Below are 19,012 nucleotides of genomic sequence, written 5' to 3' on the forward strand. Positions count from 1 at the left end.
CCAAACAGTCCTCTTCATTCCACATTTCCCCTCTGCTGAATCATCACCTCCCCCAAGCCTTCCATGAAAAAAAAAAAAGCTTAACAAAAAGCGATTGAATGAGTTCTAGATAAGTTCTTAAAAGCTGATATAGCAAGGATCTACAATCCTAGCTCAAATCTCATCTGTCGCTCTGAACTCTCGAAGTCCCATACTTTGAGATGCGTTTCACATCTCTCTTTATTCCTCATGTGACAGAAGCTCCTCCAGAAATAGCTTCCACAGATAATCCAATGTCATTGAGGAAAAATGTCCTTCATAATTGTAAGAAAGAGGAGGATCTCTCTGGCAAATCACCAGGACATAGTCCCTCCACTTTTCACAGATCAAGAACTGCCTGTATCCGTGTCTTCTAGAATGGGTCAGCAGGCATCTTCTCAGGCCTTTCATGGGAAGAAGGGAAGTAATTCTCCTTACTACATCAGAAAACAGTTTGCACATTTCATATATGGCATTCTGGAGGGAGTCAATTCCCAAAATATGTATCCTTAAGTAACAACAACAAAAATACAAAAATTTTATTTAAGAAAAACCGTTTCACACAGCATGGAAGAAGGTAACTCTCATGGGATGCAATGTCACACATCTGACACAAACTGACAGAAGGGAGAATAGGCAAATAGGATCTGAAGTCAGTTCAGCTTCAATACCCCTCATCTGCCTCTGCGTTTGTACCTCATTTTCAGTCCACTCTCATGTGGCTTTCTTCCCATGCTTACTCCTGGAAAAGAACTTAAAAGCTTTCCTTAGCTCATCTTGCTTCTTCTGTGTCTGGGTGATGACTGCAGACTGAGCCTTTCCTCTTCCCAGAATTCTATTCTGGTTTCCCTGCTTATACTTCCTGCCTGGCTACTGGTGAATCAGTGCTTTATTAAACCAATACCAGCCACAGACATCTACAGGGTACAAGACTCACAGTGCTTCCTTTTTTTTTCTTTTCAAAATAAGAACTCTAAATCTAATTTCCTTTGTTTAGCTTTTTCCTGATCATTACCCATAACAACTTGTAACCAACATTCTATAAATTAATTAATTAATTAAAAAAGACAAACATCTATAATTCACCTTTTTGGGAATGTGGGCATCGTTTTCTAGGCTGCTTCCTGCTGAGTGGAGGCACTGATAATCTTATGGGAACCTAAAGAAAATTTAGGATTATGGTCAAGTCCTGAGTGGAATATGCTCTGAGGCTTGATCATCTCAGGCAGCAGTCTTGAAGCTATTCTGGATGTAAAACTCAGAGGAAACTCCTACAGAGGTCCTCTGAAATGTTGGCTCATCTGTGCCATCTTCTATGTGAGATTTTTCAGAGGGTCTTCCTTCATCAAACATTTTTCTTAACCCAGAGTGAACCCACATGCTCTCATTTCCTGTGGAAACAAAAGTAAAACCTTTTCATCAAAGTAACATATCCTTTGACTTATATTTTAAAGTTAAGGCATTTTCAAAATATATTTGTTGGATTAATTCAGCAGCATTTATAATCAAATGTCTTTTAGCAGCTGTTGCTCCTTCCTCAGCAGTCAAACAATTCAAAAACAACACAATAACATACAGTATCCAGATTCTCTGTGTGTTTTCTATCTTTATGTGACTTTGTTTTAAACTCTATTATTTATTTTTAGTTTTAGTTTTGGGGTTTTTTTTAGCATTTGTTGCTCCTTTATTTATTTATTATGTATACAATATTCTATCTGCGTGGGTGCCTGAAGGCCAGAAGAGGGCACCAGACCTCATTACAGATGGTTGTGAGCCACCATGTGGTTGCTGGGAATTGAACTCAGGACCTTTGGAAGAGCAGGCAATGCTCTTAACCACTGAGCCATCTCTCCAGCCCCCAGTTTTTGCTTTTTTGAGACAGGGTTTCTCTATGTATCTTTGTCTGTCCTGGAACTCACTCTGTAGACCAGGCTGTTCCTGAACTCGCAGAGATCTGCCTGCCTCTGCGTCCCAAGTTAGAGGATTATAGTTTATGCCACCACACTCAACTACTCTCTTTCTTTTTTTAAAGGACTTTATCCTTTTTCTTTTCTTTCCCAAGCCTACATATAGTTTTAAACATATTGTAAACCACTTAGAGTTTTTTTTTTCATCTGAATCTCTTTACTGTGTATCTCTCTTTTTCTGACCACATGAGTCTTTAATTTGCTAAGCAATATGGCTAGGATTAAAACCGTGGCTTTGACAGCTGGATCCACCCCATTCCTTATCTTTCTGAGAGTCTAGCTTCATGTTGGAGGTATTGGTGGGAGCCATGTTTATTGCCACAACTCTATGGAGTTTCAAGGTCCCTGCCATCACCAGGAAGCACGCTGTTGGCTATAAACACCATTTAAGTGCTTTGTGGCAGATCCTCTTAAAAGAGAACAGCAAGGTTTTTGCAGCTAAATCTGAGTCAGGAAACCTCTCTTAAATGAGATGTGCTTGCCTCTGGCAAACAGAGCCTACCAGAGAAAATGCTGCTATCAAGAAGCCATGCTTAACTCTGTTCTTTTGTGTCTAGAATTACTTCCCAAAATCTCTTGGGCTTTATGAGGATGTAGTTGTCCACGTTGGTACCATTTTGTTTGTCTGACTATCTCAGTCAGTAAAGCATGGGACTCTTAATCCCAGGGTCATTGAGATGCCATGTAGCCGCCAGAGGAGATAGACGTGAGCCACCAGCCAGAACCTTGCTGGTAGGCCATAAGCCTCATAGTAAAATATAAAATAATAGAAATGGGTTAATTTAATATATAAGAGCTGTCTAGAAATATGCTTAAGCAATTGTTCAAACAGTAGTTTCTGAATAATTATTTTGGGTCTGGGCAGCCAGGAATGAAAAAGCAGTCTCACCCAACATAGGTGTGAGGTACTATAAACACATAACTAGCTCTCCTGGAGATATTGTATAAGGGATTGGGACAGTTGGGTATAGTCCCTGAGCTATAGATTCTTTACTTCTTCCTTCCTCTTTCCTCCCTTCCCTTCCCTCCCCTCACCTCACTTCACCTTCCCATGCCTTCCCTCACTTCACTTCAGTTTACCTTCCCTCCCCTCCCCTTTCCTCACTGCACTTCCTTCCTCTTCCCTCCTCTTTTCTCTCCTCCCGTTCCCTCCCCTCTTATCATCTAACTTTCTCATCCCTTCCCAACCCCTCCCTTCCTCCCCTCTTTCCTTCCCCCCTGTGCTGTTCTGAGCTATACTTGAGAGGGACACCAGCAATAACCCAGTGTCCAATCTTAAGGACCATATACAGTCACAGGAAGAGTATGGGGGGAACTCATCTTTCTTAAAACCCATGGCACTACATCCCATGTTAGGTGGAAAGCCAGGTTATAAGTGCCTGGATAGGTGTGTTTGTCTTCAAGGATAGTATATAAAGCCCATGAGTTTTGAAATTAACTCAAAATGGTGTAAGGTCTCTTGGCCTCCTCATAGACATTAATTCAGGGCAGTGACCTCATTTCCTTTTCCTCTGTAAAAGGAACCACTAACTGCATCGTTGTTGACAAGATGAAGTGAGCTAATAAATATGCAGGAAGGGTAGAGCTGACCCCTACCTGAGCCCCAGTGGCACAGCCAGCATTGCTGCTCTAGCCAACCACCCACTGGTGTCTCCTGTGAGAAAGCCCTGAACCCATTCAGGTGAGATGGTTGCAGTGGAGAGAGAGGAGTGAGATGAGCTCGTGTCTGGGAAATATTACTTCTTGGAAACATGTGTGCATACTCACCTCCAATAACAGAGCTGTGCCCAAGAATTCACAGTGCTGGCAGAGTTTACATTCTCTGTTGCTATGGTTATCATCATATTCAGATTTCCTTACCACTCCATATGACATATATTCATTTTAAGAAATCAAGTAAATGAAGCCACTTATTTTACTTGAAGACTTCAAAATCCCTCTTGAGGTAGCTGAGATATTAGGATATTATCACACTTGGTAGGAGTACGCAAGAATAAGAAGGGCTATACTTCGTGAAAATCTACTGAGGTCTACTCAGGTGCTCCATATGTACTTCATATAATATCTGCAGTTCCCATACCAGCTCTGCCTATATGCAGCTCTATTGCACCCCAATGAAGGCAAACCAACCTGGGGTGGGGGGGACACATGTGCAGAAGGACAAGGTAAATTCTGTTGGTCAGTGAGGAGTAATGGAATTTACCCCTTGAGAAACAGTAAAGAAGCAGATTCTAGTTTATTTGTAGATTTGTCTTCCAGATCTTCCAGGTTGTTGGAAATCCTCATTGTATAAAGGTCTGAGAAATATATCAGTAACAAAGTATCAAGTCCAAAGACAACTGATAGTTCTCAAAGCTAAAGAGTAGGGAGGACATTTGATGGAAAGTCTGAAGGGTTGGGAGCCGAGATTCCCAAACTACCATGACATTTCTCTATCTTCGTTTGAAGTCTAGGGGTTAATTCTCCTTCACCAAGCAAATGGTCAGGGTAGAGAATCTGCTGTCTACCTCATGCTTAGGAAGGACCCCATCCCAAGTCTTTTGGGGTATCATAAAAACCTCTGGATTTGCTTTCAGAATGGACCTTGCCCATTTAGTCCTCTGTGATATGACTAGCCACCAGATTTATGCCTCAACACTAGTATTTTCGGCTAGATAACCTAAACAATAAATAGTGGACATTTTCCTGGATTTATTCTCTGAGCAAATGGCCAATAATATCAACAAATATTTATCAACTATATACAAAGTCTGTCCTCATACAATTCCTTTGTCCCATTAGAAAACAGACAGTGAACTAGTTATCACTGTAATTTTGTATGGCAGTAGTGGGCTATTTTACAGAGTAGGCATAAAAGATGTGGAGCTGATACAGAGACCCACATGGAGTAAGGGATGGATACATAAAATTACCACAAAGACAATTTAATCATAAGTACTGATGTCCTGGAAGGCGGAACAGTAAGCAAAAACTTCGATTAAATAATTTTAACAAGCTCAATGACAACCAGAATGGCCAAAGTACCAAACTAGAGAGTGGGAGGAGTGTGGGGAGTAGAAGGGATGGCTGGATACTGAGGGCTGTCCAAATCATCTTTGTTTTCTCCAAGACTAGTAAAGCCTGTGGTCCACTAAGACAGTAAAATATTTCCATGTGACTAGCCATGGCTTGGAGGAACTGCTGGGACTCTCCAGACTTCCCACCTAAATTCTAATGGAAGGAGAGAAGCCAGCATGCTAAGACTCCAGACTCTAGGAACTGGTTTATCTCAGGGTTGCTTGTCATTCATTCCACTTATTCTCCTACCATCACCAAAAGAGGGTGAAGCTTCTCCCTACTAGAAAGTAAAGGAGCACAGGCTGGGGAGATGCAGTCACCAGTGTTGTTGTACAAACGTGAGGGCCTGGTTTTAATCCCCCAAAAACAATGTAATATAGTCAGACATGGCCATGTGCATTCATAATCCCAGTGCTGAAGAAGCCCAGAGAGGGAGGTGTCTGAGTGACCCTGTCTCAAAAATAAGGTGGATGATTATGATTTGAGATACTCAGGGTTGGTCATGAGTGTGTGCGTGTGTGCACGCACACAACAACACTCACTAAAAAATTGAAGGAGCCCTTACAAACTGCAGCCACAAAGACAAACGGAATAATCAAAATTGGATCCTCTTCCAGATGACATTTTTATTCTCACTGAGAATGATTCTCCCCAACCCCTCCTTCCTTATTTCTCCAATCTGGAATTCAATATGATGTGTCTTCTGGTCTGAAATATTATTGAGCAATCTTCCTACCTCAATGTCTCTAATTCTGGAAGTATTGTGTGTCCCGATATCTGACCTCTCATTAATTCCTACTGGATAATTGCATACCATTCAAAACCATGAATATTCAAAGCACATTTTCAGTGAAAACTGAATAATGTAAACTATCTCTAAATTAGCAATGTAATTTATTTTAAAATATTTTTATTTTTAAAATTAACTTATGACATAACAGGTTTCCATTTGGAACTTTCATGTTGGTTGACACACACACACAGAAGAGAGAGAGAGAGAGAGAGAGAGAGAGAGAGAGAGAGAGAGAGAGAGAGAGAGAGGAGTCTTCCCCTCATCTCCCTGCTCCCACTTCCCTGCTGTACTCTTTTGTCCCACGTGTTCCTTTCCACTTGTGCTATGCCCCCCTTTAAAGTCTCCTTTTCTCCAGTTAGGCTCCTTGTTTACCGTCTCTTAGATACGTGGTACCTGACACTCAGAGGTTAGGATCTGCACATTAGAGACAGTGTTTTGTTGTTCTAAGCCTGAGTAACCTCACTTAATGTTTTCCAGTTCCATCTGTTTTCTTGGGCTTTTCATAATTTCATTGTTAATTATACTTGAGTATAAATCTCTTGTGTGTCTGTACACATTTGCACTATCTATCCGTTACTTTATAAACATCCAGACATTTCCTGGCTATTGTGAAGCAGCAATGAATATGAATGTGCACAAATCTCAGTAGTGTCCTTTGGGTATCTGCCCAGAAATGGTATGGTTGGGTTATGTGACAACTCTATTTTTAGTTTTTGGAAAAGTCTCTATACTGCTTGCCTTAGTGGCTACACTGGTTTACACTCCTATATGTATAAAGGTTCCTCTTTCCCCACATATTCTTGTGAGAGGTGAGCTGGTATTTATTATCATTTGTTTCCGTGACTATAGTCATTCTAACTGGGGTGATTTGCATTTCTCTATGGCTAGAGAGATGTTGTGAGCATTTAGAAAACACCTACTTGTCATTTTCATTTCTGTTTTGATAGCTATCTGTTCAGACTATTGGCCCATTTGTTTTTTGGAAGTTGGGGGTTTGAGATATTTAATTTTGCCATTTTATATTTGCTAGATATTAACCTTCTATTTTAAGAAGACTTGACAAAGATTTTCTTCCATCCTTCAGGCTGCTGGTCCATTCTGTTGAAAGTTTTTTCTGCTACGCAGAAGCTTTTAATTTCATGAAGTCCCATTTGTCAGTTTTGGGGGATGCTTTCTATGCTAGTGTGGCTCAGAAACTGTTGCCTGTACCTATATCCTGAAGCATTTTCCTCTAGAAATGTTCAAAATTTCAATATTAACAATGTAGAAACAAAACTTTCCATCAAACTGGAATTTTGATTTAGTTAAAAATAAAAATTGAATGGGTTTTTTAATATTTGTAATGGAAACATGACTAAGCTCTGTCAAAGTTTTATTACATTTCCCAAATCAGAAGAGGAAGCGGAATGTGCCCATTGATGAGCAACAGAGTATTATTGGAAGACCAATTTTAATCCTTAAAGTTTCCAAATTATTCATTCATAATTTTGCTTTCGGAAGCCACCCAGAATAGTGTATCCCTTCCAGGCCCTATCGTGACAGCTATTCCTACATGAAGACCACCTATCTGCTCTTGACAAGCAACCTCTAAATTCTCCCTGGACACCGTTTTCCCAGAATCCTTAGCACCCAGGAAGGATATTGGCTTTTAGATGCTGTTCTCCTCTGGTTTATCCATGACAAGAGACCAAGGATTAAAAATGATTGTCATGTGTCGTCTCATACATAGAAAGGCATGCCACTCAACTCGTCTCTGCTGTGTCTTCCTTTGAGCTCTCCATTTCCTTCCTCCCCATAGACGTCTTCTGTTTGTGCCTACCGCTCAGCTATGTGCCTCCGCTCCCTTTCCTGGAAATATAAAGAGTGCGTGGTGCCCAATTTTCTCTTTTCATGCCTCATGTCACTTCCGTTCCCCATCTTTAAGCTCTTTTTCGAGGCATGTGGGCTTCCTTAAATCTGTGGCATTTTTACAACAATCAATTATCCTTTGTAATTACTGCCCAATTACAGACCCCTGTTCTTTCTCATTAGAAACCAGACATGCGCCTCTCACGGGCAGGTGCATCCAATCTCTTACTTAGCCGCAATTTGGCAATCTGCAGATCAAAGCTTCAGAGCACATTCACTGAGGGGCACAATTTGAGGTATTTGTGCTTTTTTAGTTAGGACAGCTGGCCTCTCTGAGCCCTCTCTGCAGAAAGAGACTGAGCACTGCTTTCCTCTGAACTTCTGCTCTGGCTTCTCTAGCCTCTGCCTAATACAAAGGAGAACATTGGTTGGTGAGCTCTTCCTCCCAGCTCCCAGGTATCTTAGGAACAGATATCCACGCTGTCCTTCTGTGGCTGTAAAATTAAGCTAATGGCCCTTTCTCATTACTTCTAGTTACTCGTCCCTTTGGTGTGTGCCCTTTATTGGCTGATATTATTTCTTGCTGTTACAAATGTGATTTCCTGTTTTATCAGACAGTTTCCCAAGAAATCTACGTGTTCCGAGCTCATGCACTGCATACTTAAAATTTCAGATGCGTGCAGCCTGAGCATTTGAGAAGAGCATGCCTCTTTAGAACCGTGATTTAAAATTCCACTCATCAGCCCTTTGGAGATGTAAATTGAGGGAGCTGATCTCCTTTTGGACAGCTTAATGATCTGTAGTTAATCGTAAGAGGCTGATGGGCAGACGCAGTACAGCTGGGCTTAGGTTAGCCTTCTCCAGTTCTCCAAATGCCAAGGTGATTACAGCCATCAAGACCCAGAATCCAAGCAGGAAGCAAAGGCACAAAGAGTGGACAGCAGGCTGTCAGTATGACCCACCTATCTGGACCCAGACACACAACAGCTCCTAGAACTCCGGAGGAAGAGTGCTGGACTTAGGACCAGGTTCTCTCCCTACTTACACACAGTGTCAGTAAATCCATGAACATAAGGATAATTTCTTGAAAATAGACAATGAGCATAAGAGGAGAAAGAAACCTTCAGGTTTGTGGGACGGTGAGGGAGGTGATAGAATACACGTGATGTGAAAGCAAGAGGGGACCAGTGGGGAAAGAGAGGGAACAAGTCAGAGGGCAACAGAGGACAGGGAAGAGGACTCAGAAATGGATCAAGAAAAACAACATGTGTATAAGAATGCCACATAACAAAACTCATTACTTTGTATGCTCATCTAAAAAGATCAGAAGGAAAGAAGGAAAGGAGGAAGGGAAGAAGGAAGGCAGGGAGGGAAGGAAGGAGGGAGAGAGGGAGGAGGCAAGCTTTGAAGAATAAAATGTGAGTTTGAGAGTCATATAGTGCATTGTTACTGGAGGCACTTGCTAAGTGTGAAAAGTTGGCTCAGGGCTGGGGAATGGCTCAGTGGGTACAACATACAATCACGACAGTCATGGGGCTAAGCCCCAGAACCCACATAAAACCAGATGCAGTAGCACAGTGTCTGTAATCTTAGTGTATCTGTTCTGGGAGACAGAAGATGTAAACATGAGAAAAGTAACCAAAACTAGGGAGCCAGAGTTAGCCTGGCTTATGCTCGCAACCCTGTCTCAAGGTGGAAAGTAAGAACTGGTAGCCTTGGTTGTCCTCCGACCTCTACAAACGTGCTAAAGTATGTATGTGCCCTCATACACTTTTAATTTCTCTCACACACATGAGAAAGAGGGAAGGAGGGAGAGAGAGGGAGAGAGAGAGAGAGAGAGAGAGAGAGAGAGAGAGAGAGAGAGAGAAAGGGAGGGAGAGAAAGAGAGAGATTGTTTCAGAGTTACGATGCGCTGGGACCCCACATACAGTTACAATTTTCAGTATATTTTTATCTTTCCTTAAGAAACCCAGGAGATTCAACAAATATAACAACAGTAACTAAGGCAATCCCATCCAAAACATAACCAAAAGACTTGAATAGACAATTCACCGAAGAAGCACACAAAAGGAGTCTAGATCACTCACTAGAGAGCACCACATTAAAAGCACAGGGTGTTACTGTCACATCTTTTAGGAAGACTGGCCTCAAGAGCCGAAAATAAATAAATAAATAAGTAAATAAATAAATAAAGTCAGCTTCAATCGACTGGGGCAATGGAATCAGAAACCAGAGAGTCCATGATAGCCTGGGCAAGAGGAAGAGTCTGTCTCTAAAACAAGCAGAAATCAAAACATTGGTGAGAATGTGGAGAAACTGCAACCTTTGTGTGATGTTGGTAAGTGTGTAAAAGTCACATAGTTGTTGTAGACAGTAGTTCAGCAATTTCTCAAAAGTTAAAATTACATCAACCATATGGTCCAGTGATTCTGCTTTTAGGTATGTACCTCAAGCCATTGAAAACAGCATCTTAAAGAAGTATCTGTGCATCTGTGTCTCTAGCAGACCTATTCATAATAGCCAAAAAGGTAGAAACAACCCAGGTCTCCACAGGATCACTACATAAACACAATGTCGTGAATGCTGTACTTGAAACAGTCAAATTGACAGAGACCAAGAACAGGATGGTGGTTGTCAGGGGTGAGGAAAGAGAGAATGGGCAGTTACTATTTAGTAAAGAGCTTTGGTTTTACACAATAAAGGAGTTCTGGGGAATCAATGATGGTAATTGGTCCACAACAATGTGAAAACAATTAAGAACACAGAGCTGTTTATGTCCAGAGATGGCTAACAAGGTATTTAAGTTACACAATTACGTGTTTCACTATAATATTTTATTGTTGTTGTTTTTTTTTAGTTGTTTGAGACAGGGTTTCTCTGTGAAACAGTCCTGGCTGTCCTGAAGCTCGCTCTGTATGTCAGGCTGGCTTCGAACTCACAGAGACACACCTGCCTCTGCCTCCCAAGTGCTGGTATTAAAGGCGTGCGCCACCACCACCTGGCCACTATAATATTTTAAAAACCATAAGTTTTGATCCAGCTGTGATGCCTTAAAACTATAATAACAACCAATGTAGCAAGATATATCCACAGAAGCAATAGCAGCATGAATGTTAGGGAGGTGAACATCTGGTTTCCAATTAAATTGAAAGCATGATCTACAGGAGGAGATGCACGCCTAGAATCTTATCAGGAACCCATGGCTGGTGACCTCATTGGGCCTAGAGGTAAACCTATTTAATATCTAATGTTTTGCTAGGTTGATTTATTATTAGACTACCCTCCAAATTCCTATCTCTACACCCAGAGAGTATTGTAGCTCTCAGATCCCAACAGAAAAGTTTCTTTGTTCAGAAAACACAGGTTAATAGAGAAACTCATACCTAATCAAAGTACAGAGACTAAGTATCTGAGCCACAAATGGCACATCTGTATCAGGACTGGGGCCTGTTGTGGAAGAGGATGTGGAAGGATTATAAAAGCCAGAGGTCAGGGAGGAGCAGACGGTGTCTTCTGGAGATGACAAGAGTACTGTACTCATGAGCTCACACAGCCGTGGTTGCCTACACAAGACCTACACGAGAAGAAAACCAGTCTACATTCTATAACAGAGTGAGGACGGACTCAGAAGCCCCTTCCCTAGGTGTGGACCTAGTGAGAATGAGGACCACTGTAGAAGGAAGAGAGAATTTTCTTTAAGGGTGTAGTCCCCTAGTAGGTCGACCATGCTTTAGTGAATGGCTCCACCCCATAAGTGTGTGGGTACCACAAACTGGACTCGGTTGTACCAGAAGAAGAAGAAGAAGAAGAAGAAGAAGAAGAAGAAGAAGAAGAAGAAGAAGAAGAAGAAGAAGAAGAAGAAGAAGAAGAAGAAGAAGAAGAAGAAGAAGAAGAAGAAGAAGAAGAAGAATAGGAAGAAGACATGAAGTTGGAAAAGTTCATGTAAGGGGTGTGGGGTGGATATGGGAAGATAAGGGAAGCAAATATGATCAAAATATACTGTCTGCATATATGAAATTCTCAAAGAATTAATAAAATAGTGTGTTTAAAAGCATATTAATAGGAGGGCTAAAGAGAAGGCCGAGAAGTTACGAGCACCGTTTGCTCTTCTGTAGGACCTTGGTCCGATTCAGCCACATCGCAGCTCACCAATGTATGTAACTCCAGTCACGGCGGATCTAATACTCTCTTCTGGCCTTTGTGGGCACCAGACACACACATGGTACACTGACATACAGGCAGGCAAAACACCCATACACATAGAAATACATTAATTAAAATTTAAAACCACATGTATAGCTAAAGCAAGCAAAAACCTAGTGAGAGTGAGTGGCTATCCTCTGAGAAGCCTGGGAAGTGGAGGAGCAAAAGGACAAAGGAGGAAAGCCAGAAGAGGGAATCGATCTTGTCTTCATAAAGAACTGATTGTAAATGTGTTTTGTTTTGTTTTGTTTTCTAACAGAGTCACTTTTCTCTCAAGAAGGGAGCTGCAGCCTTGGGAATCGGAACAGACAGCGTGATTCTCATTAAATGCGACGAGAGGTGAGCGATAAGTCTGCAATCTCGTGGGTTGGCAAGTTAAGCATTCCCCAGAGGTACCTCTCTTCTAAAAGAGGTGGTGACTAAGGTCAGCAATCCTGCTTCGGTCTCAGACACAGCCGCACGCTGTTTCTTTGGAGCACAGACTTGCTTAGGGTCCCCAGATGTTGTTCCTTGAAACCCTAGAGCCTTTCATAACTTCTGGATAAATTGGAACCTTTATTAAATCAATCAAACCATCCTCAGGAGCTGGTGTGGAGGGACATTTATCACCTGGGCATATTAGCCACAGGCGATTGAAGCAGTGTTTGATGCTGAGGCGGCACTTAGCTGCACGGGTTATGTAAACGTGCTAAAGTAAATGGTGCCCCATCAGCTCAGCAGCCTTGGGCAGCAACCAAAGGGCCCTCCTGGGGAAAGTCTGTCTTAATTGACACCTAGAATTCATAGCTTTCTAGGAAATAAGTATGATACCACTGCGGGGAGAGCAGTAACCATCTTTAGGCTATTCACATAAAGTCCCACTGACTGGTAAATCTGGAACGTAGGGGAAACCAGATCCAGTCTTTAAAGGACTGAGTAAGAACTTTCACTAAATTAAAAGACAGCAGGTCAATGAGCGATTTATAAGCTCAAAGGTGTGTATCAGACATCTGTTCTCTGACCACCCCCATCTCACCAGGCTCCAGAAATCTCAGCGCAACATCTCAGTTCTCTGGCAGCAGAGGGTATAAGTGGGAAGAGGCCAGAGATTAGAAAGTAACTGTTGCATGGTTGGATTTTCAGTGTAGGGTAGACTGCATGTGTTGCAGAGTTATGGGAAACTCAGTGAAGCAGACAGGAGGAGGGAATGTTATATGGGTGGGGGGAAGGCAAGGATGATTACAGAAGACAGAATATCTCAGGTACCAGGTGAGGGAAAGGCAGGGATGTTACAGAAGACAGAATATCTCAGGTACCAGGTGAGGGAAAGGCAGGGATGTTACAGAAGACAGAATATCTCAGGTACCAGGTGAGGGAAAGGCAGGGATGGTTACAGAAGACAGAATGCCTCAGGTACCAGGTGAGGGAAAGGCAGGGATGTTACAGAAGACAGAATATCTCAGGTACCAGGTGAGGGAAAGGCAGGGATGTTACAGAAGACAGAATATCTCAGGTACCAAGTGAGGGAAAGGCAGGGATGTTACAGAAGACAGAATGCCTCAGGTACCAGGTGTGGAAAAGGCAGGGATGTTACAGAAGACGGAATGCCTCAGGTACCGGGTGAGGGAAAGGCAGGGATGTTACAGAAGACAGAATATCTCAGGTACCAGGTGAGGGAAAGGCAGGGATGTTACAGAAGACAGAATATCTCAGGTACCAGGTGAGGGAAAGGCAGGGATGGTTACAGAAGACAGAATGCCTCAGGTACCAGGTGTGGAAAAGGCAGGGATGTTACAGAAGACGGAATGCCTCAGGTACCGGGTGAGGGAAAGGCAGGGATGGTTACAGAAGACAGAATGCCTCAGGTACTGGGTGGGGGGAAGGCAGGGACAATAACAGAAAACAGAATACCTCAGGTACTGGGTGGGGGGAAGGCAGGGACAATAACAGAAAACAGAATACCTCAGGTACTGGGTGGGGGGAAGGCAGGGACAATAACAGAAAACAGAATGCCTCAGGTACCAGGTGTGGAAAAGGCAGGGATGGTTACAGAAGACGGAATACCTCAGGTACTGGGTGGGGGGAAGGCAGGGACAATAACAGAAAACAGAATGCCTCAGGTACAGCCACAGAAGGAAGTAGGATAGAACACAGTAAGAGCCAAAGGAGTAGGCCTGACGAGAGAAGGGAGAATGAAATTTGTGGCGAATACATGTGCCCATGTGCATGTGGAAAGGTCTAAACCTGATTGACAGCTGCACTGAACTCTAAATGGTGAGATTAAAAACTGTCACTTGTTTATTTCCTGATTTTCTTTATTTGCAATGAACACTGTATTTTTATAATGGGGGAGGGGCAGGCACAGCAGTGCTTGGTTGTAACCCCCTCACTAAGGAGTCTGTGGCAGGAGGGTTTCAGCTTCGAGACAATTGAGCTACATATAAAGACCTCATTCTGGATAGATCAACAAATAAGGCAATAATAATGCTTTTCTCCAAACATGAAGTGACTTAGGCCACCCTTTAGGAAGCAAGCGAGGGCCAGGAAAGGGCTGTAGCAATAAGAGAGGCAGGAAGTGATCAAGGCTAGCAGGACCGCAAGCGTTATCTCAATGGAGGGACCTGCTTTGTACTCCTTATTATGAGGTGCATAAGAACTAAGATTTGAATAGAAATAGGCAAAAAGGAAACATCAGCTTTCATATTTATTTTCTTTGCTGTATTGCTAGAATAAATGGCTGAAGGGAAATGTATTTCTAACAAGAATGCAATAAAACATATAGGGGTAAATCTAAAATAAGAAACCAAGAAGTTAGAAAAGATCACCCAGGCAGACCCCGACCCTCTGATCTCCCTAGTCACCAGCCTAGTTAACTGTTGTCCCAACATGGAATCCCAGTGGAAGGACAGGTGATCTGTGAAAGCACGGGGAGCTCTTGACTCCGTGCATTGCTGCTCCTGCCGCCCTGGAAAGTAGGTGTGACCATGGGCATGGCCTTGTGTGCGGCACCTGCAGCAAGGGTCCAGCTGTCTGATGGCAGGTTAATCAGAGACAGTGTCATGCTCAAAAGGAGAGGGTAAGCCTGGAAGAAGACAGAGCAAGAACAGAAGAGGACATGATGCAGAGGAAAGGACCACAGACAGGCCTGCCTGCACAGACGCCCTAGAGGGTGTCATTAGCCAACAAGAAACAGAGAAAAGCGTAGGGAGAGGGGATTGCTGGGAAAGGCATCCAGAGAGACACAGAATCACTAACTGGCCAGGCATTCTTAATTTCAAAGTTAGTATTTTTTTTTAACTTCAACTATTTTAGAAGCCATTTGAGAGGCTGATTGTGATGAGTCTTTTTCTGTACAACCAGCCAGCTCACAAATAATGATATGGAGATTTTTTAGTAATTATGAAAGCCTGGCCTGTAGCTTAGACTTGTTCCTAAATAGCTCTTATAATTTAAATTAACCCATTTTTGCCAGGCGGTGGTGGCGCACGCCTTTAATCCCAGCACTCGGGAGGCAGAGGCAGGTGGATCTCTGTGAGTTTGAGTCCAACCTGGTCTACAAGAGCTAGTTCCAGGACAGGCTCCAAAGCTACAGAGAAACCCTGTCTCGAAAAATCAAAAGAAAAAAAGAAAAAGAAATTAACCCATTTCTATTAGTCTACATTTTAGCATTTGGCTTTTTACCTTTCCTTCATTTTGTATGTCCGACTCCCTCAGCATCTTGGCATTTGCCCTGTGCCTCCATTGTCTCCTGCTTTCTCTCTCTGCCTGGAAGTCCCCTGTACTTCCTGCCCAGCTATTGATTTTCCAGCTCTTTATTAAACCAACCACAGCACTATATCTCCACACAGTGTACAAGCATTCCACAACAACTGAACAATGCTGTGGGTTTCACTACTAGGTGCTCCTTCCTCATGTCTGTCCCCTCGGGAGCCAACAGACGGTGGGGACCTGGGGCCTCGTCTCCTTCTGTTCTCAAGCCTTGTAGAAGGAAAGTGGGCTTGGGGTGGGGTAGAAAACAACGTGAAAAAAAAAAAAGAAACAGATTCCCTGTTTCTAGGAAAGAGAAAAAGGATAAGAAACATTGGTGAGGAAACAAAGCCTGGCTGGGGGAGACTGCAAAGTGGGAAGTAAAGCAAAGAGGGAAATGGAGAGAAAAACAGGGGGGGGGGGCGGACATAGCAGGAAATTCTAAAAGGATACATTATAATTTTACCACCAAAAGCAATACTTTCTTACTTTTTTAAATAAGGGAGATTTTTCCACCTAAAAACTTTTACAGACACTGTGGAGGCAGTTAGAGACTAAACTTTGGGAAGTTCTTTTCTGAATATTTAGGTTCTTTCTTTCCTTCTTTCTTTTTTCCCTTTTTTTCTCTTTTCCTTTTATTCCCCCTTCTGTCTATTTGTGGTCATGTTTTCTTTTCCTAACTAGATATAATAATGTAAATATTTTCCCATGTTACTGAAACACATATACACTGTAACACGTTAATATTAGAAAGTACTCTGGTAAATCCACAGAGCTGGCAATGGAGTTCACCTCATTGATTTCAAATCTTAGCTCAAATGCTAGCTCGGACAAGTGCTTCTTTGTGCTTCAGTTTATTTATCTGAAAAAAAAACATGGAAGAAAGGATGTTTGCTTCATATAACAACAAAATTTTCCCCCTCCATGTATCTTGAATAAGATTAGCACAAATATTAGTCTATTAGTGTCTGTTAATATTGAGAGGGCAAAACCAGGAGGGGAGTGTTGAACCCAAGACAATTTGTGCATCTGTGCCTGTGCTCTGAGCACAGGTACCTCGAACCAGAGGACAACCTCAGCTGCTGTTCACCTGTTTTTGAGACCAGTCTCTCATTGGCCAGGAGCTCCCTGGTTAGGAGAGGCAGGCTGTACCCCTGCCCCTACATCACCACCCAGCACTGCCATTAAACAGTTCTTCCCTCTCCTTCATCCGAGGCCTTTGTTCTGCCGTGCTTTGCCTTCCATGAAATGGTCTGTTTTCTTCTTATTTTATTTCTACCTCACTATGTTGCCCAAGCTGGCCTTCCTGCCTCAGTCTCCCAAGAGCTGGGATAGCAGGTGTGCTTACGATCTCCTGACTGTATTTCTGAGGGACTAGATGGTTTATTTGGATTGTCTGATTTTTCTCAGAATTCAAGTGATATATCTGGGACAGAATTTCCGGGCAAGCCTGTCTTTCCTGGGAATCTCAGCAGGAGGTTGGGCTCGTTAGTAATAACATCAACTATGAATATTTTAAGATAGTTGTTTTATCTTCTCAGGGAGTACATGTCTGGAGGATGCTGTGTCCTGTGGCATTCAGGCTCTACTTAGTTCAGCATCCATTTTAATTCTTATCTGAATTGTTTAGATGGTTGCAAGATGGTCATTTCCTAATGCCATCCTTTCTTGTTTGTCTGTTGATTCCTGCATTCTACATGGGGGGAGGGGTCTCTCTGTGTCTTTGTCTCTCTGCTCTTTCTCTTGTTCTATCGCCCGAGTGGACTCATGGGTGCTTCACAAATTAATTCTATTACCCTCTCCCACTCACTCTCTCCCCTCTCTTCCATTTCTCCATCTTTTTTTTCTTTTTCCTTCAGACTTTCCTCTCCATTATCTCAATTGCTAGTAATTTGCTGTGACTGGTACAGGGGATAAATCTGACAGAGACACATGATGCCTGAGTGGACAGTGGTCACTGGCTGCACCCAGCTCAGGCGACAAGAATTCTATTAAGCTACTCTGACTAATTTTGTCAGAACACAGATTAACTACTAGTGTTTTGTACACATTTTTGTTTTAAGAGCACTCCCAAGCTTCTGAGATTATTACTCCCTGGGCTTGTTAAAACAGTACACTTTGTCTTACCATTTACCAGAAGCAACTGAGAGTGTAAATAATCCGGGGCCATTAAACTCTTTTGTTAAATTAACTGAACTGTGGCCAGTGCTACAACTGAGAAGGCTAACGACCTCCTTCAGCCCCGGGGCAGCAGCTGGGGCGCAGTAACAGGACAGACAATTATTAGAGAGCAGAGTAGGGAAGCCCAAGCACCCAGTTTCCTGGGTTTCTGTGCAGAGAACTCAGAGACACTGTGACATCCCATATGAGGAAGTGACAAGAGAGCAACAGCCAAGACTCATTGCTCATTGCATCCAGGCACGGTCCACCTGCTGTGCATAAAGATCTAATTAATTCACCTGATTAGAGACACAAAGGGCTGCATTGTCTCATGTGTGGTCCTTACTGATACAGTGTAGTATGATTTGTTGCCACACGGCAGGCAAATGACTTCAAACAGGATGGCGAAGTATCCTTCCTCATTTAGCTTGTAACATAGCCACAGATTCTATTCCCAAGGACACATGGTGAAGGGAGAGGACTCACTCAGCCTCAGAAGAGAACTGCTAACATTCAGCAGTTAAGATAGCTACTTTCTCCAATCATCCTTACACTCAAATGCAAGGCACAGTCTTAGCTGCACGGTGCGTGCATTCAGTGGCATCACATGCACACTGTACAACCATCGTCATGGGAACTGAAACTACCTGCTCATCACCCTCTTCCCCATGCCTCCCACCCGCCGCTCATTATGTATTCTCTGTGAATTTGTCCACTCTTAGTCCCCACTCATGAAAGTATGATCACAGTGACTTTTTATGAGGCCTTGGCATAATGTCCACAAGGTTTGTCCATGTTTATACCTTGGAATTTCTTCCTTTTGGGGGGTTAATAATACCCCATTGTATACATGTGGACCACATTTGTTGATTTGTTTTCAGTTTGGAGTTTATGAATCTGTTATCTCCCTGGTTAAACTTTTTTCCAGTTGAAATTGTTTCCTTATTTTCTCCCTTGGATAGATTATTGCTGGCATATAGGGTACAACTGATGTTTTTTCTGTGTGGATTTTTTTGTCCTGCAACATCACTAAATTCAACCATTCCAAACAACTTGTGGTCGAGTCTTTAAAGGTTTCTCTACATGTGACCATGTCATCTGAAAACAGGAAACTTAACTATGTTCTGTCAGGCTTGGCTGTGTTTTGCCTCCTTTTCTTGCCTGCTGTCCCTGGTTGGGACTTACAGTGCTATTTACTAGGAGTGACAAGACCTGTCATCCTTGTCTTGTTTCTGATCTT

General features: G+C 42.6%; 1 protein-coding gene across 1 annotated transcript in view; it reads left to right on the plus strand.

Moving 5' to 3' along the window:
- Positions 1-19,012, plus strand: part of Gad2 (glutamate decarboxylase 2) — a 69,653-nt gene that overhangs the window by 17,960 nt on the left and 32,681 nt on the right. The window contains exon 8 of the mRNA XM_075970643.1: positions 12,146-12,225. Within this exon, the coding sequence (XP_075826758.1) occupies positions 12,146-12,225 (80 nt within the window). The remainder of the gene's footprint in view (positions 1-12,145; positions 12,226-19,012) is intronic.

Source organism: Microtus pennsylvanicus, chromosome 4 (genome assembly GCF_037038515.1).
Source record: "Microtus pennsylvanicus isolate mMicPen1 chromosome 4, mMicPen1.hap1, whole genome shotgun sequence".
Lineage (NCBI taxonomy): Eukaryota > Metazoa > Chordata > Mammalia > Rodentia > Cricetidae > Microtus > Microtus pennsylvanicus.